This window comes from Nannospalax galili, unplaced genomic scaffold (assembly GCF_000622305.1).
Source record: "Nannospalax galili isolate Female #2095 unplaced genomic scaffold, S.galili_v1.0 scaffold704, whole genome shotgun sequence".
Lineage (NCBI taxonomy): Eukaryota > Metazoa > Chordata > Mammalia > Rodentia > Spalacidae > Nannospalax > Nannospalax galili.
This window is the reverse complement of record NW_008352394.1, coordinates 62,128-89,112: the sequence shown is the minus strand read 5'-3', so window position 1 is coordinate 89,112 and position 26,985 is coordinate 62,128. Positions and strand designations below refer to the sequence as shown.

At 46.0% G+C, this 26,985-nt stretch overlaps 2 protein-coding genes across 4 annotated transcripts in view; one reads left to right on the top strand and one right to left on the bottom strand.

The window, feature by feature from the left end:
• The window catches only part of Csf1r (colony stimulating factor 1 receptor), a 55,331-nt gene extending 48,513 nt beyond the window's left edge, over positions 1-6,818 (top strand). Inside the window, exons 15-22 of the mRNA XM_008849381.3 lie at positions 125-287; positions 3,111-3,199; positions 3,303-3,400; positions 4,180-4,302; positions 4,380-4,491; positions 5,114-5,213; positions 5,747-5,855; positions 5,956-6,818. Of these exons, the coding sequence (XP_008847603.1) occupies positions 125-287; positions 3,111-3,199; positions 3,303-3,400; positions 4,180-4,302; positions 4,380-4,491; positions 5,114-5,213; positions 5,747-5,855; positions 5,956-6,123 (962 nt within the window). The 3' untranslated portion in view covers positions 6,124-6,818. The remainder of the gene's footprint in view (positions 1-124; positions 288-3,110; positions 3,200-3,302; positions 3,401-4,179; positions 4,303-4,379; positions 4,492-5,113; positions 5,214-5,746; positions 5,856-5,955) is intronic.
• A 135-nt stretch (positions 6,819-6,953) lies between these two features.
• Hmgxb3 (HMG-box containing 3) overlaps positions 6,954-26,985 on the bottom strand; it is a 64,243-nt gene continuing 44,211 nt past the window's right edge. For 2 of the 3 annotated variants that reach the window (XM_008849379.3, XM_008849380.3), the window contains 8 exons: positions 26,434-26,561; positions 21,360-21,491; positions 20,333-20,517; positions 14,913-15,132; positions 12,743-12,876; positions 11,927-12,043; positions 9,604-9,813; positions 6,954-8,331 (listed from right to left, as the gene is read on the bottom strand). In XM_008849379.3, coding sequence (XP_008847601.1) covers positions 7,864-8,331; positions 9,604-9,813; positions 11,927-12,043; positions 12,743-12,876; positions 14,913-15,132; positions 20,333-20,517; positions 21,360-21,491; positions 26,434-26,561 — 1,594 coding nt within the window. In that variant the 3' untranslated portion in view covers positions 6,954-7,863. The remainder of the gene's footprint in view (positions 8,332-9,603; positions 9,814-11,926; positions 12,044-12,742; positions 12,877-14,912; positions 15,133-20,332; positions 20,518-21,359; positions 21,492-26,433; positions 26,562-26,985) is intronic. The other variant, XM_008849377.3, reaches the window with a different exon arrangement.

The window sequence follows — 26,985 nt, the reverse complement described above, 5'->3', positions numbered from 1 at the left end:
AAGTCTGTTCCCAGAGCCAGGGTTAGAAGTCAGGTGTGCTGGGTCCCCGGCCAGAGGCACCTGTTCACATGGGGAGTGAGGCCCAAGGGCATATCTCCCTCACCCCAACTCCTGGCTGCCCTAGGGCCTGTCCTGGTCATCACTGAGTACTGCTGCTATGGCGACCTACTCAACTTTCTACGAAGGAAGGCTGAAGCCATGCTGGGACCCAGCCTGAATCCCAGTCAGGACTCCGAGGGGGACTGTGGCTACAAGAACATCCACTTGGAAAAGAAATGCGTGCGCAGGTAGCTCCCTGGCAAAAGACAGCAAGGAGGCGAGGACAGGAGGCAGGGCCAGGTCTGTGCCAAGACCTCCTGGTGGGCTAACCTCACACTGTCTGTGCCATAGAGAATAACCACCCCAGACTTCATGGCAGCTCAGCTTTCCTACTACACGCCTATCATTCGACAAATATCTGAGCACCTACCATGTTCTTGGAATGTGGAGGGCAAAGCTGGGCAGCTCAAAATCATGTGTTCATCAACTCATGACCTTTATGTGTAGAAAGACCCACCCAGGCCCCTGACCAAAGGTGGGAGGGCTTAGGGGAATGTTAGTTCCTGTTTGTCCCACAGTATGCCTGTGGAGGCTGCAGGGGATCTGTTCCATCAGAAGCAGGCAACCCCAGTCCTTACATCCCCATGGGGAAGTGAGAACACAGTTTAATTGTTGGGTGGAGGCAGTGAAACAGCCTGACCTGTGGCCAGGTTGCTGGTCCACAGGCATCGATTTTCCCAGGTGAGCCATCTGAGTGTTGAACCTCTCAGGGTCTTTCTGATGTTCTGTGATGCTGTGATTCCCGGAAGCCATCAGAGGTAGATGGACAGAGCCCCATGAGGAATCAGAGAGAGGAAGTAGTGAGTTTCATGTTGCACATGAGTGGGGCAGAGGAAGCCAGGCTAGACTTCTCTTCTTGTTTGGGAGTCCAGCACTGACCTGCCATGCTGCTATCCTGGAGTCTGTCTTGGGCCATGGTAGGGCAGCAGAACTAGACAAATGGGAACCACACTTAGAACCAGGAGGGTGGGAACCAAAGAGATGGCTCAGTGGTTAAAAGTACTAGCTGCTCTTCTGGAGGACCTGGGTTTGGGTCCTAGCACCCGCATGGCAGCTAACAACCATTTATAATTCCAGTTCCAGAGGATTCAATACTCTCTGGCACGGGTACACTTACATACATGCAGGCAAAACACTCATAGACATAAAATTAAAATTTAAAAAAGAAACAGGAGGGTGTGTATATCCTAGGTACTGTCAGCTGCTGAGCCTGGGGGAGCCAAAGAGGGGTGTTCAAAAATGGGACCCTGGCTGGGTCTGCTTCCTCTTCCAGTTCTCTGCCACCTCTCTGAGAAAGTGGTTCATACTGGGTCTCTACAGGCTGCAACCTTAGGCCAGATCAAATCAAAATGAGCACCCCCGCCCCCACCAAAAAAAAGCCTTAGATTCCTTCTGAAAGTGTGTGGACAGGTATGGCATTTCTTGAATGGAACATTTCGGGAGCAAGTGGGATATGAACAGGTCCTGCCTATGGGGTCCCAGGCTATGTTAGAGAAGTATAGTTTCCAGAACAAGGAGATAGGTGACTCCTGAGATAATGATTTCTTTTTCTGAGCGCCTGAGGGGATAGGCAGTGTCAGGGTGAAATCTGCAGTGGCTGCTCAGGGTGTGACTGTACTTCTCCAGCTGACCTACCACCCAAAGCACATGCCTTGGTATCACTGGAATGCACATCGCAGGCCTGCCCACTCAACCTACTGAGAACACTATCTACACTGCACTGAAAGAGGCTCTTGGGGAAGGAGAGATGGATCAGGGGTTAAGAGCACTGGCTGCTCTTGCAGAGGACCTGGGTTTGTTTCCCAGTACCCACTTGGTGCCTAAACAACCATCTGTAACTCCAATTCAGGGGATCCTATGCCCTCTTCTGGCCTCTGCAGGCATTGCACACGTGGTGCACTTACATACATGCAGGCAAAACACTCATACAAAATAAAAATAAAAGAGGCTCTCTGCACCGGGTCAGTTTAAGCTCTATTTTAGACCTGGTATTTAATGCTGTGAATGGATGCCTTTGTCCCTAGTTTCTGAGGGTGCCCTAGGCATGGGGGAATGTTAAAACCTTCATGAATGATTTATTTTTAAATATTATATTTATTATTTTTATGTGCATGAGTGTATTGCCTGCATGTATGTAAGTGCACCCATGTCATGCAATGCCTCAGAGGTCAGAAGAAGGCCTTGGATTCCCCTGGAACTGGAGTTAAGGACGGTTGCTGGGAATCAAACCCAGGTCCTCTGCAAGAGCAGTCAGTGCTCTTAACTGCTGGGCCATCTCTCCAGCCCCAAGAATGATTTTTTTCTTTGGTCTTTTTTGAGACAGGGTCTCCCTGTAGCCTCAGCTGTCCTGGAACTATGTAGACCAGGCTGGCCTTGAACTCACAGAGATCTGCCTGTCTCTGCCTCCCGAGTGCTGGGATTAAAGGCGCGTGCCACCACGCCTGGCATTTTTTTAAAACTTATTTTTACATTTATTTGTGTATGTGTGCACACACGTATGCAACCACAGCATGAGATCAGAGGACAACCTATGTGAGTTAGTTCATTCTCTTTCCACCATGCGGGCCCCAGAAATTCAGGTCATTAGGCTTTGAGTAAGCACCTTTAACCACTGAACCATCTTGCTGGCCCTCCCTGAGTAATCTGAATGAGAAGCCAAGGGTGAGAATGCTGCGTAGAGAGCTCAAGAGAGGTCTGCCTGGACTGAGCGCATTCCAGTAGGGATGTTAAGAGCCAGCCACCTCTTCCCTGCTGGAGTATAGCAGGAACTGGGAGAATCCCATGGGCACACTGGCATTAGGAACAGCAAATAACTTTCTAACAGGAAGGGCTGCTCGAAATGGGCTGTGGCTCTGGCACTGAGGATGGCTGAGCAGGGGCCTCCTTAGAAAGGGACATTCAAGTTGAGGAGGTAACTAAAGGAGTCCTGGAACAGCTGGAAGCCAAGGCTGGGGCTGGGCAGTGCAGTGATGGGCATTGATCACCACCTCTCAACCCTCTCCCCTCCCTAGGGATAGTGGCTTCTCCAGTCAGGGTGTGGATACCTATGTGGAGATGAGGCCGGTCTCCACTTCTTCAAATGACTCCTTCTCTGAACAAGGTGAGGAGGTACTAGGCCCAGAAGAGAGAAGGGCTGATGGGCCTAGGAGCTGGGGAGAAGCACAGGTATGGCAGGGCTGCCCTGATGTTTCTTCCTACCCTAGATCTGGACAAGGAGGCTGGTCGGCCACTGGAGCTCTGGGACCTGCTCCACTTCTCCAGCCAAGTGGCTCAGGGCATGGCTTTCCTTGCTTCCAAGAACGTGAGTCAGCACCAGCTCAGTACTCAGGTCTGGGCGGGGATGGTGGGTCAGGGTGGAGGCTAAACTATAGGCTGGATCAATGAGGACGAGAAGGACCCTGTGAAGGAGAAGGGAGGAGTGGATGTGTGAGATTAAGTGGGCAGAGGGCCTTGGGAGGGGAGCAGGATGAAGCTGTGCCCAGGGCTGGCTCCTCCTGGGACTGGCCCCCAGCCTTGGGAGGCCTGTTTCCCCGTGTTACCATGGACAGCTTAACCACCGTTATTCAGCACTGGGCACAAGACAGCCATTGTCTCTCCTCATTAAGCATGTGGTTTCCTGGGATGAGTCATGAACACCTCAGGGCCCAGGGGCCCAGACCACCACTTTCAGAACAGACTTTAAGACAACGGTTTGACCACTGGCTCTGCTGCTGTATGAATGACCACTACTTTTTCACTGTGCCTCAGGATCCATGTCTATAGAGATGGGTATAATCACAGAATTGTTTAGGGGTATAATAGGGTGATAATGCATGTAAATGCCTGGGGAAGGGCCTGGCACGGCAGAGCTCTGAGGCAGCTGCTGGTGTTATGAATGGGGTGGGCCAGAGACTGCCCACAGCACAGCGACTCATTGCTTCTGGCCACACTAAATTTTCTCAGACCCTGGGCCCACTTAGGTTTGGACAGAATAGGGTAGACTACCAAAACTCATCAAGTCCATCATCAGAAACCCCATGGCTTTATGGTCCTCGGGCTCGGGGGATGGGCAGAGATTAACTTTGCAACACTTTCCCTTAGTGCATTCATCGGGATGTGGCAGCTCGCAATGTGCTGTTGACCAGTGGACATGTGGCTAAGATTGGGGACTTTGGGCTGGCTAGGGACATCATGAATGACTCCAACTACGTGGTAAAGGGCAATGTGAGTACTGAGAGAAAGTGGCTGGTTGAACATAGGGTGGATAGCCAAAGCCCCAAGTAACAGAAGTGTTTTGCCAGGCCCGCCTGCCTGTAAAGTGGATGGCCCCAGAGAGCATCTTTGACTGCATCTACACCGTGCAGAGTGACGTCTGGTCCTACGGCATCCTCCTTTGGGAGATCTTCTCACTTGGTGAGCTGCTGGGTCCATTTCAGGAGCAGGCTGGGGCAGACCTGTCTTTGGTTACTCTACTGATGTCTTGAACCTCATGGAGGAATCCAGTCAGATGACTTATGTCCAGGACAGAGAAGGGCTGGCAGGCAGGAGCAAAAGGGTGGATGAGGGCTCTTGACCCAGCGTGGCAGCTCCTGCATGAGTCTGCATACTCTCCAGCCACTGTGCATGACCTGTGGGTCCTTCCCTCTGCTCTGCAGTAGCTGTGATCCAAAATGGTGCTGCCCCTATCTATAGGCCATTAAGGCAGTTCCCTCCTATCTGCCATTCCCTGGGTACTGGGCAGGGAGCCTCCTGCTGGAATCTTTACACTGCTCTACCAAATAACCTCCTGGTGTCACCCTTCACTTTACTGGTACATAACCCAAGCTTTGTTCTGATTACTCCCAAAGTCTGTGCTGGCTTGTGTGATGTGGTAATGCCTGTTACATCCAAAAGCCTAAGCCCACTGCTAGCTCAGGGCTGCTTTACGTTCTGCAGTTGGGGGGGGGGCGGGTAGAAGGGACACAGGGACGGGGGTTATGGGACACGGGGTGACACACACAAGTGTGATCTCTTATGTGATCCTGGCCTTTTGCAGGGCTGAACCCCTACCCTGGCATCCTAGTGAACAGCAAGTTCTACAAACTGGTGAAGGATGGATACCAAATGGCCCAGCCTACATTTGCCCCAAAGAACATGTACGTGAAGGCCAGCCAGGGAGACCAAAGGATCCCTAGAATTTGGATGTGTGGGGGGTAGTAGTGATAAAAAGCATGTGGCTTTGTGCAGAATGCTCCAGTGCCAGGCTTCATCTCCCCTGCAGGGGATTTAAAAAAAAAATTTTTTTAAGTACTATTTCTATGTGTATGTGTCTATTGCCTGCACAATGTAAGTACATCAGTGTTGTGCAGTGCCCATGGAGCTCAGGTGTCAGATTCCCTTGGAACTGGAGTTATGGACAGTTGTTAGCCACCATGTAGGTACTGGGAATTGACACTGGGTCCTTTACAAGAGCAACCAATGAATGCTCTTAGCTACTGAGCCATCTCTCCAGTTCCTGCAGTGGATTCTCAAAGGTTCTATACTCAACTGCCTCAAGCATACCACTGGGCCACACATCCAGTCCCTAAACTTAACTTTGAGTAGCTTTTGGGGAGCTCCACTAGATAGTGTCTCCCTAGCAATACATGCACTCTGAGCTTGACACAGGCAACCTTTGTCCTGTCTACAGATATAGCATCATGCAGGCCTGCTGGGACCTGGAGCCCACCTGCAGACCTACCTTCCAGCAAATCTGCACCCTCCTTCAGGAGCAGGCCCAAGTGGACAGGAGAGAGCAGGTGAGTGAGTGGGCTGGAGTGGCTGCCTGGCTGGTCAGAGCAGGCTGGGCTGGGTCTCAAGAATCCAGACTGACCTGTCCCTGGCTTCTCCCACCCCCAGGACTATGCCAACCTGACGAGCAGTGGTAGCAGTAGCAATGGTGGCAGAGGTGGCGGCAGCAGCAGCAGCGAGCCAGAGGAGGAGAGCTCCAGTGAGCACCTGGCCTGCTGTGAGCCAGCAGACATCGCGCAGCCCCTACTGCAGCCCAACAATTACCAGTTCTGCTGAAGTCTGATAGCCGAGTGCTGCAGCTCTCCCGTTCCCAGCTCCACCTCCTCCATGGACAGGTGACATGGAGAGGACATATGAACTCTGCCCTCAGCTTGACCCAGCTCTAAAACTTGGAAGCATGAGGGGTCTGAGGGAGGTCGGAGGCCCCCATTCCCAGAGCCTGGGCCATCACTGCCAATCAGGGGCTGAGCCACCTCCCCTAATCCCCACTCTTCTCAAAGGCTGGCCTCAAGCTGTGCCAAGTGGTACACTCATAATGCACTCTCTTGATCTTGTTCCCACTTGAAAGAACCCGCTTCCCTAATCCTCTTGTATCTATAGAAACAGACTGATTTTGTGCCCAAGGGAAGGACAAGGCTCCCCAAGGCTATAAGCAAGTGGTTGGGCTCATCCCCTGATCAAGTCGGCAGCAGGTTCTATAGGTGCTTCAGACTGCAGGCTCCTAAGACCTAACAGGCCCATCTAGTCTCCACCTGTGGCCACTGCACAACCCCACCTCACCCTGGATCATGTACTGTTAGAATGAGCCAAGTGGCAGCTAAAAGTGAGGAGTGTTGTATCCAGTCTCCTGTTATCTGGGCTGAAGGCAAGGGTCCTTGGCATGTGGCTGGCACTCCTCCAAGCTGACTCATCCCCACTAACAGTCACGCTGTGGGTATCTTTTTCAACATTAAACTAACAGCATTAACTTAGCCAGCATGCTCCTGGTTCTTTGCACCACACAAGTGCCTGCAAATTCCCTAGAAGTGCCTTCCATCACCCTCATGAGAAGTCACAAGAGCCCCATCAGGAGCTAAATAACACAATGACCAGGGAACTGGATCTTGCTTCATCAAAACCAGATAATTTAGTAAATTTCATTCTTGTTGGAAGAAAGGGGGTGGGGGAAGCCAGTACTCCACCCCTCTCAATAAATTAAATAACACTCGGCCAATTCCTGGGCCCTGAGCAGACCATGGGCACTTGAGCCAGTCCTGCTGTTTCCTTATGGCCCTGTCTGCTTCCCCTTCACAGAAGGGAGTTTTCCTACTGCTGCCAGGTTGTGTCACAACCATGGGCCACATCCCCTCTGTGGTGACGGTCCTAAGGCCCAAAGGATGTAGAGTACAGCAGTAGTGGTAGAGAAAGGAGGAAGGGGATTCTCTTCCCCAAAGCTCAGGGCAGAGGACAGTGCCATACAGAGCTGTAACTGACTGGTTCCTCCCTCCTCAGCTTCCCCTAGTTGTGGGTGCAGAAAGAGTTGGAGAAAAATGCATCCCTCCTTTGGGGAGAATGAAGAGGCCAAAGGGACCCTGGCAGCAAATGAGGCCAAGGCCCCTGGTCAAAGGCAACAGGCAAAGCAGCCCATGTGATTATAGGGCTGGAACCAGTTTCTCCTTGTGGGAGCCTCAACAGCTTCCCCACCTGACACAGGGACTCTTGTTCCTACCTTAGCCACCCCAGGTTGCCACAGTAGGCCCAGGGAACCAGCTCCCAGCCTTTCCCTCATCCTCCTCTCCTTAAGCATAGTCTCCCACATGCTCTCTCAGGGTCAGCAGAGGTATCCTGGCACCTCTCCCAAGTTCTGGAGGTTGAGGCCCCCACAGTGGTCAGGAAATGGAAGCTCTTTGGTCAGTTCCAACAATCCAAGGCCCTCCCCACAGGGGACTGCTTCTCTAAGTCCCTGGATAGGTCTGCCTTGGGCAAGGGCCATATTATGGCTTGAGAGATGGTGCAGGCCCTGTATAACGGCCTGGCTTATTCTACCACTGAGGCTACACCCTCTTCCTCCCTATCCTCCTCTGTCTCTGTCTTAATCTGAGCAACCCCAAGGCGGTAGAGGGTATCACGAATGACCACTTCGCCAGGCTGGCAGCTCTGCACGATGTCATGGATCTGCCGGTTGACAATCTCCCGGCTGGTGAGGAAGTCCATGAGGCGATTGTAGAGGTAATAGTGGGTGGCATTGTCAAAGGCAATGGGCTTCTGGCGGACACTGTTGGGTTTACTGTCCGAGAAGGAGGCCAGGATGGTTGCGTAGGGTGCCAACTCAGGGCACAGGGACAAGGAATGGTGGCCAGCACTGAGGTCATTGGGATTGGGCTGTGTGCCTGCATGGACAATACGCCGTGTGGCGGTCTTGGTGACTGGGTGCTGGACAGAGTGTTCAGCCTCTGTCATATCCACAGAATAATGCTGGTCCAAGAGTTCAGGGCAGGACACACTCTGGAAGAGAGATGAGAAGCCACTTTGATAAGAGGGAATAACTGAGGTAGAACCTTGTGGGAGGAGGAGGAGGCCACGAGTCAAGTGGCCCTGTTGAAGTCCTAGTAACCCTGCATAGAGTGCCTCCATGTCCTCATGTGAGAACGGGAACGGGAAACCAGTTATCCCAGCACAGATGTTGGACTGCTTCAGCTGCATCATCATCACTATACCTGATCACTTCAGGGTGCAGAGGAGTAGGAGGAAGTGGCTCTGAGGGATGATTCAGACATCTTTTGGGGGTCTTGAGAGCTTGAGAACCCCAGGGAATGAGGATAATAATGTCAGTTCTAAAGCAAGCCAGAGGCCTTCACCTCCCAGAATGCACTCGGCAGGGGCACTCATCTCTCTCCAAATCTTCCCTTCTTCCTAATATCAGTTCCAATGCCTCTTCTAGCCAAGGCCAAAGGCAGGCCTTGCAGTGTGCATGCCTCTAGTAGGAACTACTTCCTGGTACAATGTACCAAGACACAAACACAAGTGTTCTGCTACTGATCTGTGGTGTGAACCTGTTCAAGTCCACTTCCCTCTCTGGGTCTTCCTTTCTAGTTCCACTGAAAGAGGGTCAGAGAAGATCAGTAATAGGGGCTGAACCCCAGACCTCACTCAGCTACATCCCAACTCCCATTTTTAAAATTTTCACTTTTTTCTTCCCAGATAGGGTCTCCCTATAGCCCCAGTTGGCCTGGAACTTGCTATGTAGACCAAGCTGGCCTCAATCTCACAGAGATTCACTTACCTTTGCCTCCCAAGTGTGGAGATTAAAGGTATGTGCCACTACACCTAGTCCCCAACTCCCTTTAAAAGTTTTTTTGAGCTTTATTTAGCTGATAGTTCTAGATGCAAGATGAGTATTTTCTATGACCACTGTTATCTACCTCTCAACATCATGCCCTCACATGATCAAATCTAAGATTTAGGAATTACAACTGTGCTCAGGGTGGTCAGTACTCACAATGACTCCCAAAGACAGCAATTTTCTAGCTTCTCTGGAAAGCAACCGCCTTTAACACAAGATGCCTGTGTTTAGAACACCCCAGGTACACTAAATGACATGCTATGGCCTCCTACTGTGGTCAGTAAAATGTTTGTAGCAAATACTGGTGCAAAGACAAAACACTGCTGAAGAATAACAATACTAGAGATGATTCCCAGGTGAGCCCCCTTGATAATTAGTGGGGTGGGACACAGCAGGCCTGAGGGACATATTCTCATTCTTAGAAGGCGACTCACCACAACTGGCTCTATAGGGCTAGAGAAACAGCCCTGGTTCTTCCCCCACATCTGGCTAGTCAGTTCTGGGTAGCAGAGGTCAGCACACAGGGCCACTGGTGTGGCTATATCTACCACATACACAGGCGGCCAGTGGCGGGAGGAGGCAAGCAGATCCACATGATCACGGGCACTCTCGCCTCGAACAAGGTATTTAGAGCCGCAGACCACCTGTGGGAGATGGAGGGTATAGTCCAGGGTTAAGGAGTTGATGTGTAGGCAGCCTAAGTAAGGCCCTCAACTCACTTCTTCCAAGGAAGATCAGTCTCATGACTAAAGCCAGGGCCCATGACATTTTACTCTCCTCCTTTTACTGCTACATTTTTGTTTGGTTTTTTGAGACAACGGTCTCACTGTGCAGCCCTGGCTGTCCTTGAACTCACAGATTCACCTACCTCTGCCTTCCGAGTGCTGGGATTAAAGACATGTGCCATCATGCCCAGCCTCTTCCTGTTACTGATTTACTTTTGTTTTTTTGGTCTTTTTGAAACAGGGTCTTCCTGTAGCCCCAACTGGCCTGGATTCACTGTGGAGACCAGGCTGGCCTCGAACTCACAAAGATCTGCGTGCATGTGCCTCCTGAGTGCTGGGATTAAAGGCGTGTGCCACCATGCCTGGCTTTTTTTTTTTTTTTTTTTTTTTCAAATTTGGGGCTAGAGAGATGACTCAGCAGTTAAGAGCACTTAGTGCTCTTGTAGAGGACCAGAGTTTGGTTCCCAGAACCCACATGGTGGCTCACAATCACCTGTAACTTCAGCTCCAGGGGATCTGACATCCTCTTCTGGATTCTGTGGGCACCTGAACTCAAACATGCACATACCCACATAGAGACTTAATACACATATACATATAATTTAAAAGCTCTTTAAAAATTTTTATTATTTTGTGTGCAGTCTTGTGCATGTCACAGCACACATATGGAGGAGGTAAAAGGGAACTTTTTGGGGGCTGGTTCTCTTCTTCCACAGTGGGTTCCAGGGATCAAACTCAGGTTGCCAAGCTTGCTTGGTTAAGCAACCCACTGAGCCATCTCAATGGCCCTTCCCTCCTCTTTCTGTCCCTAAAGGAAGTTGCCAGCTCACCTTGTCCTCCTGAGAACAGGGGGACTTATCCTAGCTAAAAGGCACCTCAGAACATTTCTAAACCATACCCCATCCGTATCACTCTACCAACCATGCAGTGGCTCCCAATTCCAGCTCTACAGTGCTAGCATTTAAGAGCCAGCTACTGATAAAGACTGTGTGCCAATCTAAACCCTAAGGCATTAGGGTGTCTGGTTGGACCACCTGTATTTTGAGCAAGCGTCCTACCAGATGATAGCCTTTGCTGCAGCCTAGTAATCACATTTACTGACATCTCCCCAGTCACTCCAATGTTGAACAGCTGAGTGCACTGGAAAACTCTGCCTTCACACTCATCTGTCTGTCCCTTCAAGTGAAATGCTCCCCTTATAACTCCAAGATAGCTCTTGAGTCAGAAGATGGCCCAGGCACAGAGTACCATCTTATGAAAAGGCTCTGATCCAAAGGGAGGTTTCAAGTCCCTTATGAATAGCCAGTGACTGATAGTCTCACCTTTTTATAGCCAACCTGCCCTGACATCTTGGTAAACTGAGGCTCTGTTGACCTACCCTACTCAGTACCGGATTTCCCATCCCAGTATCTTCCTAGGCCAATTCTGCCATCTACTATACAACCTGTCTCAGAGCTATCCCAGTGTCTATCCTCTCCATATCCTTCTACAAAACACCCTAAGTCACTGTCCCCAAGCCTAAACCAGACCATTTCACCACCCCATTCATTTCCCATTCAACACCATCTAAAAGGTTTCTGACCAGCCTCAGAATAAAGTCCCAGTGGCCACTCTTCCCTTGGTTCTCCTCCAGCCCCCCTCTCCCCCCCATATCTAGGTCTTGGCCTTTGGCTGCTTGCAGACAACAGATGCCTCCCTCTCAGCTCTGTCTGGTTCCCCCAGAGCTATCATCACAAGGTGTAGTTTAAGTTTCCCCATGAAAAATATGAGGTCAAGTAGGGAAGAATGGCATCTTTGTTGCTCACCCCTGTATACTTAGGTAACTTAGGGCCCAGCATGTGGTAGGGTACTTAATACAGACTTCTGAATGACCCAGGCTTCTTCTTCAGCCTAAGGATGGCACCTGACCCACAGCAACTACTCCCCAGGCTGCATAGTAACCAAAATCCCAATCCTCAAGGGACCAATCAGATTCTCTATGAACAGTTTAACCTTAACAAACTTACTCCAAACACTCCTGTTAGTACTTTACCTGATGGGGGCACACCTTGTAGACTTTACCCCCTGTGAGATGGGGTGGGGGCTGTCTAGCTCTGGCTCCATTCTGTACAGATTCATAGAGGGCCAATAAGGAGAAGCAGAGCTGATCCTGGTGAGAAAGGAAAAGATTAAAACCACAGGCATACATAAACATGAATGACCAGGCCTGGTGCTCAATATCAAATGCTCAGTCCAAAACCAAAGCGAAAGGATCAACTGCCAGACCAGCCTGGGTCTTAAAGCCTCACTAGCTCATCTTCCTCTAGGTACAAGTAAGCACAGGAGGTCCCCCTAAAGATGAGGTCACAAGCAAGGCAAAGTAGACTGAACAAGCTGCTAGAATTTGGAGCCTGGTCCTTCCATTTTCTTATAGGTCAGAGAAACCTTAAACAGGAGCTAACACTTGAATCTGAATTTGAAGGAAGAACATTTTCAACAGCACAGAAATATGAAGTACAGTATGGATAAAATCCACACACAGCGTGCGTATTGTAACAACAGCCACTTTCTAAGAACCTGAAAACCAGATGCTGTGTGAAGCACATCCTTTCCAACAGCCTTGCAAATTCCGTATATTCAAGGCCTTATAGACTAAGAGCCAGGACTGCTCTAGGCTCTTGTCTGGGCTCACTGCTTTCAAGAGGAGGACCAAATAGAGGTCAAGGCCTCAATGCATGTCACCATCTGGCTGCTAGCACCCTCTGTCCAAAACAGGTGCCCAGCCACAGAGGTTCATATTCTGCTCAGGGAAGAGATTAGCCACCCTGCTTCCAAAGCCCCAGTCTCTACCACTGCCCCTCACACTCACCCTGGAGTCTTCTGGCCCAAAGGGGATGCCACATTGCTCCAGTAGGTGTCGAAGTTCCTCCCCACCATAGGAGCCAAGTTCCTCAAGCTTGCAGGTGCCTTCCTGCAGCAACCTCACCAAGGCACTGCCATTGCCTGCAAGAGACAAGAGCGTTGCTGGGAGGGTGGTACTATGGCCAGCCCTTCATATTGAGGATGAGAAGAGGGAGGGGCGAGGCTTGCAGGATGGCAGCAGGCAAGGAGCAGAAGCCAACTCTTCATGGACCAGCATTCCCCAGGGTGCCAGGAGAGGTGGGATATTGGGCAAGTCTACAACTTCTGCTGATTATCTGAAGTATCTCACAACTGGAACACATCCTGAAATATCTACATGAGATAACAGGCACAGCGCTATTGTAAGGAACCCTAGGACAGGCCAGCTTTTCATCCAATAGCTTCTGTTTTTCAAAATGGAAGAGTGCAGTTGCTTATTACACTTGACGGAAGAAGGGGGGTAGTAGCTATCAGTTTTTAAATTTTATTTTTATTTTATGTATATGAGTATTATGCCTTCAAGTATATAAGTTCACCCATGTCATGTAATGCCCGCAGAAGACAGAAGAGGGCGTTGCATCCCCTGGAAGTGGAGTTAGAGATAGGTTGTTAGCCACCATGTGGGTGCTGGGATTCACATCCCAGTCTTCTGCAACAGCAAGCAGTGCTTTTAACCACTCAACCATCTCTCCAGCTCCAGCTGTCATTTTTTAAAAAAGAATTATTTTTATTTTATGTGCATAAGTGCATGCATGCATTCATATGTGTGTATCATGTGTGTGCTTGGTGCCCAAAGAGGCAAGAAGAGGACATCAGCTCCTCTGGAACTAGTTACAGGCAGTTGTTAGCCACCATGTAAGTGCTGGGACCTGAACCTGGGTCCCCTGCAAGAGCAGCCAGTGCTCTTAACTTCTGAGCCAGCTCTCTAACCCCAGGCAGTAGCTGTCATTTAAAAAATGTCCTCCACACATTACTAAAGAGAGTGAAGCTCAGAGGTGAAGGAAGTGAGGATAGGCCTCACTATCATTGGGAAGTAATGTTTGAAAACCAGAGTATCACATAGAGCACTTACAAAAAAAAAAAAAAAAAAAAAAAAAAAAAAAATCAATATAATACTTCATATCTATAATTAAAAAAATAAACTATTTCTGTGCTGTGCTGGTGGTGGCTTAGAGTAGCTAGCCTAAGGGATGCAGCTGCCTTTTCTCCTGTGGGTGGAGTCTGGCTCAGTCCAGCCTTGTTTCAGATACACCAGAGAGTATAGTGCCCCAACAATAAAGGATCATGGTCAGAAAACAAACAAAAAAACACACCCCAAATTGTATTGTACTTAGTATGGAAAAACAGCCTTAGTATGAAAGTTTCTAACTGTAGATGTGGCACGTGTCAGAGTGTGGATATCATTCTAGCTCATGATGCAAAGTGCATTTCTTATCATGAGCTGCAGTACAGCCACCTTTGAAAGAGATGTATCCTTGCTCTGGAAATTGTTATTTAATATGTTAAAGCTGTAATGAAATGCTTCTTCTAATCATGTGGTCATTAAATTAAAAAAAATAAAATAAAATACCATAAATCATGAAAAAAAAATTAAGTAGAAGGCTACTATACTGCATCAGTTCAACAACCCAGCAGGTGAGTAACATCTTCACACCCTCTCTAGATGTGGCCACAAAGACTCAGGACAATGAAAGAACTTTGCAGAGGTCACACTGCTGCGCTGTAGCATAGCTAGGAAGTAAAACCATGTTGTCAGAAACATGCACTTCATAGCTACTCCAGGGCTTCCCAGGATGCAATCCACACACGCTGCAAAACAGTTTTGAATGCACATTCCCTATACTTTGTCAATGAAAATCTTGAGGTTAGAGACATCAGCATTTTTTGGCTAGATTTTTACTAGTACATCCCAGAGGGCTGGCAGACTTGTGTGTCCTATATTATGTGTCTGGTAGCTCTTAAAGACTGTGCCATGACTAACTTCTAGGGGATTTTGTCAACAGCTGCTAAAATTTTAAAAGCAGTCCTTTGGCAAGACCTGCCCCTCTCTCTACCACTGCTCTGTCTTGCCATGAACAATGTCCCAGACTCCTGACTGAGCCATTCTCTTACACCAAAAAGCCACGAGGGGGCCTTACCAGGTACTGGCTGCACATCCAGGTTTTTGTCTTTCTCAGTGTTGACGACCACAGCTCCTCTCATGAGTGGTGGAAAGAAGGGGGCAATAACAGAGGCATCAAACTTGGTGATGGGGATGCTGGCAGGGAATGCCACCTGCTCAATCACTTCTGTCTCCATTGTGGCCCAAAAGTCCTCCACATTCACCTCACTGGAGCCCAAGAATTCAGGCCAGGTAAACTAAAAAGTCAAGATTAAAAAAAGGCAAAGAAAAAAACCAAATGATAAAAAACGCCAAACTGTAGGGAACCACAGATAGTCTTTACCCTCTTTTACATACAAGGAAATCAAGACTCAGAGAAGGCCAAGAGTGAGTGCCAGGACAGCTCTGAACCTGACAACTCTCCCTGTCATCGTATAGTACTCCCCCAGACCAAACAATCCCAAATTCTTTTGCATCTATATCTTTGTTCAGGTCATTTTCTGTCTCACAAGGAAAGGGGAGCGACCAATTGAGTATCTGTTATGTACCAGACTTATTATTCATTACCTAGAAAGTGTATGAAGTGAGTGACAGAGCCAGGGACAGAACAAGAATGTGGACTTAGGTTTCGTTCTCAAACTGAAGCCTCCATTCCTATATTTGGCTAACAAGAATAATCAGAATTCTTAGGTCTCTTGAGTCCTCGTCTTTAGAAGGCTCTCCAGGATCCAGACAGCACCCAGCTACTGCCTAGTCCACAGGGAACGAGAACTTATCATAGGCATCTATCTAGTCCTTCTACTACTCAATTTTCCTTCTTTTGCAGTGATGGAGATCAACCTCAAGACCTCATATATGCTAGACAAGCATTCTACCAGTGAGCTTCATCTCTGCATCATCTTTCTTATATGAATTCTTACATGGTTGTTAAAGCATAACTTCAATCTTATTCCTATTTGAGCCAATGACTTACTTAGAAATGGAGGGGCTGGAGAATGTTGCTTGGTGGCAGAATGCTTGCCTGGCATATGCAAAGTCCTGGATTCTGATCTCTAGCCCTGAAATGTAAATACCTATGTGAATTTAATCCCTCACTTTGCATTTTAGAAAGTTCCCTGAGGTGAATGGGTCTCAAAAGGTGGCCCCAGAGCAGCAACCTGAGTGTCACCTGGAAACTTGTTGCGAGTGCAAATTCTTGGCTTCCATACCACATCTATGGAATATGAACCTTGTGGAAAGGGACAGCAAGTCTTGCATACCGACAAGCTTGAGAGTCACTGCCTTATGCAGTTTCAATACTTGCCAAAATCTAGGCAACTGCTCTATACAAAGGTACCTTCCAACCGGTACACCTCTGTTTCCTGCTTCCAGGGTGGTCAGCATATGCTGTAAATAAATGACACATTTCCCCCACAATTTGACATCTTCCTCCAAGAACAGGGCCAGATAAGCCCACTCTCTCCACAAGCAGTAAGAGGACAGGAAATGCCAACAGATAGTGGATTATTGTTATTAATTCAGAGCACTTTCCATTTCTTTAATTTCATGTTTTATTTCAGACTTTAGACTAGCCCCTCCATCTCTCTGGCAGTACAACACACAAGAGGCAGAAAATTCTTGTCGTCAACAAAAAGTAGCTTAGCTGGCACCACAGAAGAGATACTGTAAATGGAGTAAAGACAATACTCTTCCCTCTGTGCTGGAGGAACTCTGATTAAGACAAGACAGGTAGGGCTGGAGAGAAGGTGTAGCAGTTATGGGCACTTGCTTCTTTTACAGAGGACCCAGGTTCAGTTCCCAGCACCCACATGGTGGTTCACGACTGTCTGTGATTCCAGGTCCAGGGGAACCAACGCCCTCTTCTGGATCTTTAGGCATTGTATGTATATGGTACACTTACACATGCATGCAAAACACTCATGCACATAAAATAAAAGTAAGTAAATCTTAACCAAAAAAAAAAAAAAAAAAGAAGAGGGGGGGGCGAACAAAGAAACGGTATTGGAGGGGGGGCAGGGGTCTTATTTGGACACACAAAAGAGACTGTCTCAAATTAAACAAAAAAAAAAAAAAAAAAAGGCAAGGTGGGTGCAGACTAGAGATACGGCTTTGGTGGAGGAGCTGGGCCCTATTTTGGAAATCAAAACTTCACTGTGACTAGATATGGTTAGAAACATCAGAACTAGGAGGCCCAGAAGGTAAATATGGCAGGACTTTGGAGCACTGATTCTGAAATTAGCTGGATAGACCTGGCAAGGGTGAATCTCACCCAACTTGTACTGAGCTGGGTAGGCTTGGGCCAGACACTCTGGGTTTCAGTTTTAGTAAGTACAAAAATTTCACAGCATTCTAAGAATTAAGTCATATAGTAATTAGCAGAATGAGAACTTGGCATATGTGATAAAATGCTTAATAAATGTTAGCTACATTTTTAATTAGTATTACCACTAACATAAGCAATCGGAATGACTCTGGAAAAAGCTTGATGAGGTAATGCACAAAAATTTTCATAAAGTTAATTTTATCTATAAGAGGCACTAATAGCTCAGTGGTAGAGTGCTTCCTTATAACAAAAAAGGCCCCCAAAGTTCAATCTTTAGCAAAACACACACACACACACACACACACACACACACACACACACACACAGAGACATACACAGTCACAAAACAAATAAAAAAATTAAAAGGCTACAAGAGATATTATACCTTTACTCATAAGTCTTACAATGCATACTGAAGGTTAATTGTGACTGCCAACTTGATGGGATTTATACTTGCCATAAAAAAACTTCTGGACACTGTGAGGGTTTTTCTAGATTAGGTTATCTGAGATAGAAGACCCACCCTAAATGCTGCAGGATCATTCCAAGAGCTAAGGTCCCTGACTGAATAAAAAGGAAAAAAGTAAGTTAAACACAAGCACCCATCCCTCTGATTCCTGACTGCAGAGGCAAGGTGGCCAGCTGCCTCAAGCTTCTGATGTGATGACAGACTGCTCTGAAATGGTGAGTCAAAATAAACCTTTCCTTCCCTAGGTTGCTTTTGTCATATCTTATTGCAACAATGAGACAAGTTAATACACATACCATCCTTGAATAGAAATTGGCATTGGATCAGAGTATGTGCTGCTCCATGCCACCTGCCCCCACCACTGCCATTAATTAAGAGACCTAAGACAGGAACATTAAAAACAAAAAGAAATCCCTAATACTAGCTGTCCGTGCCCAAACACACCAAAGCTAGAGCTGCACTTGCTCTCTCAAGAGAGATAAATGTCAGATGCCTTAAGAATCACTTTCTGGGGGCTGGAGAGATGGCTCAGAGGTTAAGAACACTAGTTATTCTTGCAGAATCCCAGCCCCCACATGGCAACTGACAACTGTCTGTAACTCTAATCCCAGGGAATCCAACAGCCTCTTCTGACCTCCGCGGGCACTGCATGACACAGGTGCACTTAACCTACATGCAGGCAATACACATATACACATAAAATAAAAATAATATGGGGGAGCGGGGAAGTTCAAGAGGGGAAAATAAATGTGTTCCCCCTCACAAAAAAAAAAAAAAAAGAATCACCTTCTGGGGGCTAGAGAGATGGCTCAATGGTTAAAAGCACTGGCTATTCTTGCAAAAGACCCTGGTTCAAATCTCAGCACCTACATGGAGGCTAACAACCATCTGTAACTCCAGTTCCAGGGGATGAGATGCCTGAGATGCCCTCTTCTGGTCTCTGAGGACACTGCATGACACAGGTGCACTTACACACATGCAGGCATAACACGCATACACATAAAATAAAAATAAAGTCTAGCAACCACTGATATCTTTTTAAATATCTTTTTCAGTAACCCCAGTTTCAGGGGGTGAGATTCCCGAGATGCCCCCTTTTGGTCTCTTGGGGAACTGCATGACACAGGTGCACTTAAATACATACAGGGAAAACACTCATACACATTAATTAAAAAAAAAAAAAAAAGGAATACTCCTTCATAACCCAGTCCAGTCCTCTATGGTGCAATTCAGAGACAGAAACCTCATCTGTATACATATTTTTCCTATATAGCTTGGATTTCTGTGACAACCTATGAAACCATATGAATTTGTGTTACCTGTGTAAAAATTTAGTTCAGAACCAAAGTGAGCTCACATCCTTTTCTCTAGTACTCTCAGTGGCTCTCCATTTCCCTCTGTGTATGTCCTTAGAATGGCTCATTGACCCTATATACAGTCCAGCAGCCTATGTCTCTAAACCTCACACATTTTGCCACTCCTTCCTGCCACCTGGCTTCCTTGTTCCACCACCGCCTCAGAGCCTATTCCTGCTGCTCGCAGAATGTTCCTCCCCAAAGCTACATGGTCTTCAGATCTCTACTCAAATGCACCTAAATCAGAGAGTTCTCTGACTACCCTCTATAAAAAAGAAACCCTTTCCTACTACCCTGCTCTCTTTTCACTCTGCTCTATTACCATTGGACACACATTCCTCTCTGCCTTCCATAAACCAGCAAAGAATGTGAGCTTCATGAGGATTCAGAAGTATTGGGGTTTGTTTTAAATTTATTACTTTTTATTTTACGTGTATGAGGGTTTTGCCTGCATGTATTTAAGTGCATGCATGCAATGCCTGCAGAGGCCAGAAGAGGGTGTCAGATCCCCTGGAAATGGAGTTACAGACAGTTGTTAGCTACTGTGTGGGTGCTTGGAATCAAACCCAGGTCCTCTGTGAGAGCAGCCACTGCTCTTAACCATTTAGTCATCTCTCCAGCCCCTTGGTTTGTTTAACTACTTTTCCAAAAGCCTGAGAAATACATCCAAGAGCTAGGATTGTAGTTTAGATATAGAGCACAAGCTTTGGGTGCACATAGGCCCTGGGTTCAATTCTTAGGAAGAAAATAAGGATTGGGGGTGGGGTTCTTGGTAGTCTGCCTAGCATGCATGAGACTCTAGATTCAATCTCCAGCACAAAGGGAGGGAGGCAAGGAAGGCCAGAGGATGGATTAAAAAATGAAAACTAAAAGATTTAAAAAGTGATATAGTACACAGGGCTGGAGAGGTGGCTCAGTGGTTAAGAGTACTCTTGCAGAGGACCCCAGGTTTGGTTCCCAGCACCCACATGGCAGCTAACAACTGTCTACAACTCCAGTTCCAGGGCATTGCATGACATGGGTACACTTACATATATGCAGGTAATACACTCATACACATAAAATAAAAATAAAATACCTTAGAGCGATGTAGTACAAGCTCAGTACATCTGGTGAAAAGTAGCTGAGTAAACGATCTGTTTCCTTCTGACTTTTCTTAAACACAACACTGGGCTATAGGAGGAAGAAGTCATTGGCATTACCTGTACAGGACTAGAGCCATCTTCTCTGGGAACAGCATACAGGAAGGTAGCTGTCAAAGTCAGAAGGACAATTCTGAAATGGGCCTACAGTTGCTGAGAAGGACTTACCTCCACATTCTTCAGTGCCAGCACATTCTCTTCATTCCTTTGAGCCATTTCCACTTTGGGGGCCACACCACAAATCCCACAGATCATATCATTGTAGTCACGCACAGTGAGGCATTCAAAAGCCCAATAGCCATTGCATAACAGCTCCTGTAGCTGGCTCAGCTCCTCTGAGGTCAGAGTCTTCTCTGGAAGGACAGCAAGAGTATTAAGGTCACAGAAAAGGACCCTGAAACACTATGATGAACCAGTGGCAAGAACAGCAATCCTACAAGACTGATTCTCCCCTAAAAATACTCCCAAACACTAGCTACCCTGAGCATGAGGCACTTGGCCTCCAAGTTTTCTGGTGGAAATTCAGTGGGGAATTCCAATCAGAGGGACAGCTGCCTTCAACTCGTACCTCTTAGGTACTAGATGGCTGGGCTGAGAGCTTTGAATGTATTATCTAATTTAATTCTTCCATCATTTTAATTCTTTATGAATCAGAAAACTATTACAGTCTTCTGTTATAAGTGGAGATATGGACTAACTTACTCAAAATAAGTTTCCAACAAGCCTAAATGGCTATTTATTTTCTCACAGCAAAGCACAAAACTGGAGCTTGTAGGAATAGGATGGGTGAAGAACAAACAGAAGTATGGAGAGCAAAGGGGCAAAGAAATCCCAGATAGGAAAGAGCGTGGTCCCTACCCTTGGGTCTCAGCATAAACCTTGGGACTGGTAGCAGATACCTAGGAGCTGTGTATTCTGAATGAGTCTAACGTGCTACAAAGCCAAGTTTACCTATGACCAAAGGATATGCTTCTAAAAGTCAGTTGTGATCCCTTGCTAAAGGTCCTTGAATACCTGGAAATACTTATGCTTTCCAAAGTTAGTTTAATTCAGAAGAAAGAATGTATCAGGACACCAGGAATGTTTCTTTTTCAAAATATCAGAGTCTCACCCAAAACTACCCTTTCAACCAAAGCTTATCACTGAAAACTCCCTGAGTACTCAGGACTAAGCCTGGGAAATAGAAGACCTTTACCTGTTTGTTCCTGGACAGACTTCAGCACAACACTAATGGACACTCTGGGGTCCTCTCCCAGCTTAATCTGATTTCGGATTGCAAAGAGTAAATCCAGGCTTACTAGCAACTTATTCCCCACATTAAAGAGACCTGTAGGTTAAAAACAGGCAAAGGAATTACTGTAACATGGAAACAAACTAAATGTCCACTGAAAGGAATAATTATGGTACATTCATAAAACAGAACATTATACATTTTAAAAAGAATTAAAATGACCTGGGGCTGGAAAGGTGGCTCAGCGGTTAAGAGCACTGGCTGCTCTTTCAGAAGATCTGGGTTCAATTCCTAGCATCCACAACCGTCTGTAAGTCCAGTTCCAGGGGAATCTGACACCTTCTTCTGACCTGTACGGCACTTCATGACACAGGTGTACTTACACACATACAGGCAATACACTCATACACATTAAAAAAAAAAAAAAAAGTAGACCTAACTGTTCTGACATGAAGCTGTCCATAAACTACTGCTAAATGAAAAAAGTCATGAAGAATGACACATTTTTGTTTTTTCCTAATTAAAAAAGGAAACATTTCCCTACCCTCCAGCCCAGTGTCAGGACCAGAGGTGCCATCTTTCACTATACCTTATATAACGGTACCAGGAAGAATCAGATCCCGTAGCCCAGGGATATGAAGGGGACATAACAAAGACTCTAAGATTATCCTGGCACTAAATCTTAGGATAAAACACTCAGATGAAATTAAATGCAGTCAAGTTCAGATAAATAAGAGTGTTTTTATATTTGTATACAATGTAACACACAAATGTATATAGAAACAAATTCTAGAATATATGTTCCCAAATACAGAAGGTCAGAGCATGGAAAAGGACTTTCTAAACCTGACAGCCAAGTCCGAAACCATAAGATCAAATGTTACTGCTATTCAAAAAAAACCAACCAATCAAACAGATGAAACTCTTTGTGCCGCCAAATCATCATATATACATTTAATAAATAATAAACTGGGAGAAAACTCTCCAAAAGCCAAGAAAAAGGAATCATTTGCAGATACAGTTCACCATTGGGTAACCCCCTCCTATAAAGGATCACAAAAAAGATCTATGCCCTCTAGACTAACCAAAGAAATAAAACAAATTAATAAATAGTTTACCTGTTTTTAATCTAATTGGTAAACTTAAAGAAAGCAAATGTAATGAAAATGTAACAAATGGAAAGACCACATTTTTGGACTGAAGAGTCATTATTCTTTAAACAATATGCCCCAAATTGGTCTAAAAATTCAACACAATCTCAATTAAAATTCTAGTGGGGCTATGTAGATATAATGATAAATGGAGGCCAGCCAAAACAATTCAGGAAGAACAAGGTTGGAGGACTCATACTACCTGATAACATTTACTACTGAGGCTACAATCATCAAGACAGTGTGTACTGGAAAAAGATAACAAAACAAACCAGGTCCAGAAACAGACTCACACACATAATGCCAACTGATTTTGAATAAGGGAACAATGGCAAGTCAATGGAGAAAGGACCACCTCTTTTACAGACTGTGGTGTAAAAACTGAACATCCACACACAACAAATGAATACAACCTAGAACGCACACCTTATATAAAATTTCAATAAAAATGGATGATGGGGGAACTCCATGAGGCTGCAAACCATGATGAGGTGGGACTTGAGGTAATGCAGCTGTCTGAGGGTCATCCATGCTCCTAAGTAATCCCTCACTTGTACTCTGCAAGAAATCTGCAAGAAAGTGTAATAAACTCATTGGACACACACACACACACACACACACACACACACACACACATGCATACACGCCGCGTGTGTGCAAAAGGCTGGGAAGCTAGCTCAGATATACGGAGTTCAATCCCCAGAACCCATGTTTTTTTATTTTATTTTATTTTTATTTTTTTAAAAAAGCAGGGGTTGTGGGTGGGGAGATTCTGGAGATGGCTCAGCAGTTAAGAGCACTTGCTACTTCTGAAGAGGACCTGGAGATTTGGTTCTCAGCACTGACATGGTGGCATATAATCATTTGTAACTCTAAGTTCCAGGGTATTCTGGTGTCCACTGGTAAGAGGCACACACAAGGTGCACACACATACTTGGGGGCAGAACACTTACGAACATAAAATAAAAACAAATCTGAAAAAAGCAGCAGCATGGTGGTATGCATTTGAAATCCCAGCACTGGGGAAGCAGAAACGGGCAGATCCCTGGGGTTCACTAGTCAGCCAACCTCATCCACTTGCCCTACTTGCAAACCCCAGGCTAGTGAGAGACATAAGTGTTGGAAAGGTGGCTCCCTGGGTACAGTACATGTGTGAGGGCCTGGATCTGGATCCCCAGAATCCATTCCAAGATGGGCACCGTATAATCTCAGCATTCCTATAGTGAGATAGGAGGCAGTGACAGGAGAATTCCTAGGAAGCGTATGCGCTAACTGGCCTGGCCTATGCAACAGCTAACAAGAGACTAGAATCAACATCCAAGCTTATCCTCTTCCACATGTGCACCGAGCACACACATGCCCACCCACGCTCATATAAGCGAAGATTTTTAAAAAAATGTTGCCAGGTGTGGTGGGACACACCTTTAATCCTAGCACTTGGGAGGCAGAGGCAGGCAATCTCCGTGAGGTGAGGCCAGCCTGGTCTACATAGTGAGTTCCAGGCCAGCTGGGGCTACAGAGAGACCCTGTCTCAAAAAAAAAGTCAACATAATTCAGTCAACTCAAGACATGAACAGATACTTCATCAAAGAACACAAACATATACCTACTATTAGTCACTGGAGAGATAAAATTAAAAACTATAGTGTAAGACCATTGCATACATAAATAAGGGTGGCTAAAAATAATACCGAGAGCTGGCACCCAGAGCAAACTAAAACTCTCACATAGGAAAGAATGCAAAATGCTATGGACACTGAGGTAAACGGTTTGGCAGTTTCTTAAACATAAACTTGTATTTGGACTAGCAACTGGATTCCTGGGTATTTACTCAAGAGAAGTGAAAATGTATGCTCACACCAAATCCTGTACATAAGTCTTTGTAGCAGCTCTTTTTGTAACTGCCAGAAACTATAAGCACTTCAAACACCCTCCAACAGGTGAACAGATAAACTAGCATATTCACACGAAGGAAAACTTGTCAACAATAAAAAGGAATAAGCCACAGATGCACAGTAAACACGGAGGCTCAGAAGACTCCATACTACCGCTGCATTTCCACTGTACTGTTGAGAACACTGCAGGGATGAAGAAAACAAACAGCTCCATGAAGGGAGAGAATAAGAGCATGTCTGGGGTGAGGAGCTAGTCTAGACTTGATAACTGTTACAGGACGCAGTGCATTTGCTGCAAGTCACTCAACCACACAACAGAGTAAAACTTATTCTATATAAATGTAAACAGAAATTTAATCATAAAAAAAAAAAAAAGCCGGGCATGGTAGTGCACACCTTTAATCCCAGCACTCGGGAGCCAGAGGCAGGCAGATCTCTGTGAGTTCAAGTCCAGCCTGGTCTACGTAGTGAGTTCCAGGACAGCTGGAGCTACAGAGAGACCCCGTCTCAAAAAGAACAACAAAAAAAAAACCCACAACTGCTGGGTACGGTGGTGCATGCCTTTTAATCCTGGCACCGAGGAGGCAGAGACAGGCAGATCTCTTGGAATTCAAGGCCAGCCTGTTCTACATAGCAAGCTCCAGGCCAGCCAGGGCTACACAGTGAGATCCTGTCAACATAACACAACGCAACACAAAACAAAACAAACAAAACAATAACACAACAGAACCCAACCAAACCCAACCCAACCCAACTCAACCAAACCAACATCTATATAATCCCAAGCACTGGCCTACACAGATTACAAGAAAAAATGGGTACTTAACTGTATACAAGGACATAAAATAATATGAGCACTAACTGGCAGTACAAGATTTAACATGAATCCAAAATAAGGCAAATAAGTTCTAAAGACAAAGAACAGTTTTAATACTTTCAGTACTACACATTAAAATTTAGGACTCAACCAAACTCTCAAAATAGTTGATATGTGGTTTTTGAAACTTGAGAGCCATTTTATTAGAATTTAAAGACAAAACCTAGGGCAGGCCAACTGTAAATCTCAGCAGCTGCCCAGAAGAAGAGAATGAAGAAAAGGAAGAAGAGGCACAACATCATGAGCTAAGCTGGCATGGAGGTAGGCTGGCCACACGGTGGACAAGCCACATGTCAGGAAGCTTTAGAGAAAGAGCAAAGAACCACAAAGTACCAGAGAAAGCATGCTTAGAACAGAACAGAGACAGAAGAAAAAGGCTGCACAAGGTTTAATGAAGATGAATAACAGGAAAGTAAAAATACAGAAATTTCTCTGTAGAGAATTTGTCAAAAAGAAACAGTCAAGGAGATATGTATATATAACATATATATTATACATACATAGATAGTCCCTTTAAAAAAGATTATTTCTCGACTTGTTGGCAGAGAAAAATACCCATGATATATTGCTAAATTAAAACATGTCCGAAAACATCTAGCAAAATCCACCTTTGTTCAAAGAAAACCTAGAATCTTATAAATCCTTCCCTAACTCCCAACATTCTGTACAGACAAATGGCATGTGTGAAGACAAGAGTGTGTGGTGTGAAGTGTTTATCTCAGCCAGGATCAATATTGTCAGTTTTCTTTCTTGTCTGTCTGACCAGCTTTTCCACAATGAAGATGTTTTTTGTTTGGTTGTTATTTTGTTTGAGACAGAATCTCCCTGTAGCTGCAGCTGGTCTGAACTTACAGAGATCCACCTGCCTCTGCCTCCCCAAGTGCTAGGATTAAAGGCATGCAATACCACACCTGGCCTGCTATTTTAACACTAATTTTGTTGTAAAGACTCTAGAGAAAAAACCTACCACTCACCTCTGGGTAACATTCAGGAGCCAACACCCTCTTTTTCAGAAGCTACAAAGTACAGTATACAGAGGACCAGAGCTCAAACCCATGAAGATGATCCTCAAATCTGTTTTGGAGTGCTTGAGTGCAGAGAAGGTTGGCACTCACCTGTGTAGATGTCCATGAAGCTGTGTAGGGCTAAACAATGAGGGTTCAGGCAAATCTTCACCTGGGCAGTCACCACCTGCAGCCGGTTGGCTGTCAGTAGCCAGCACTCCTGGGGCCCGGCCAGGGAGCTAGTATCCAACACAACAAAAAACCAGAAGGGAATTCAGTCTCCCAGTGGTCAGAGGCAACATTCTCCAGTCTCTACTCCAGACTTTACAGCAAAGGAAGGTGCTGGGGATAGGTTTTCTAGCTGGATGTCTCCATTTCATTGGAATCTAGGCTATGAAACTGTACCTGTAATTGTAATACAACTCTCAAGTTATCACAAGTTTTAGCCAATCCCACTGAACTCCCAAACATAAAGATGGACAAGCCAGATGTAATCTAAATCCTAGGCTGGTGATTATAAGCTTCAAAATGATTAAAATCTTCAAAAATGATCATTATTTTATCATCAGAATCTAAGAAGGTAACAGAAGCCTAAGGAAAGCACAAAATAATATAGTGTTAAAGCTATCTTTAAAAAAGGCAACATGAGTCAAGTGGGCTGAA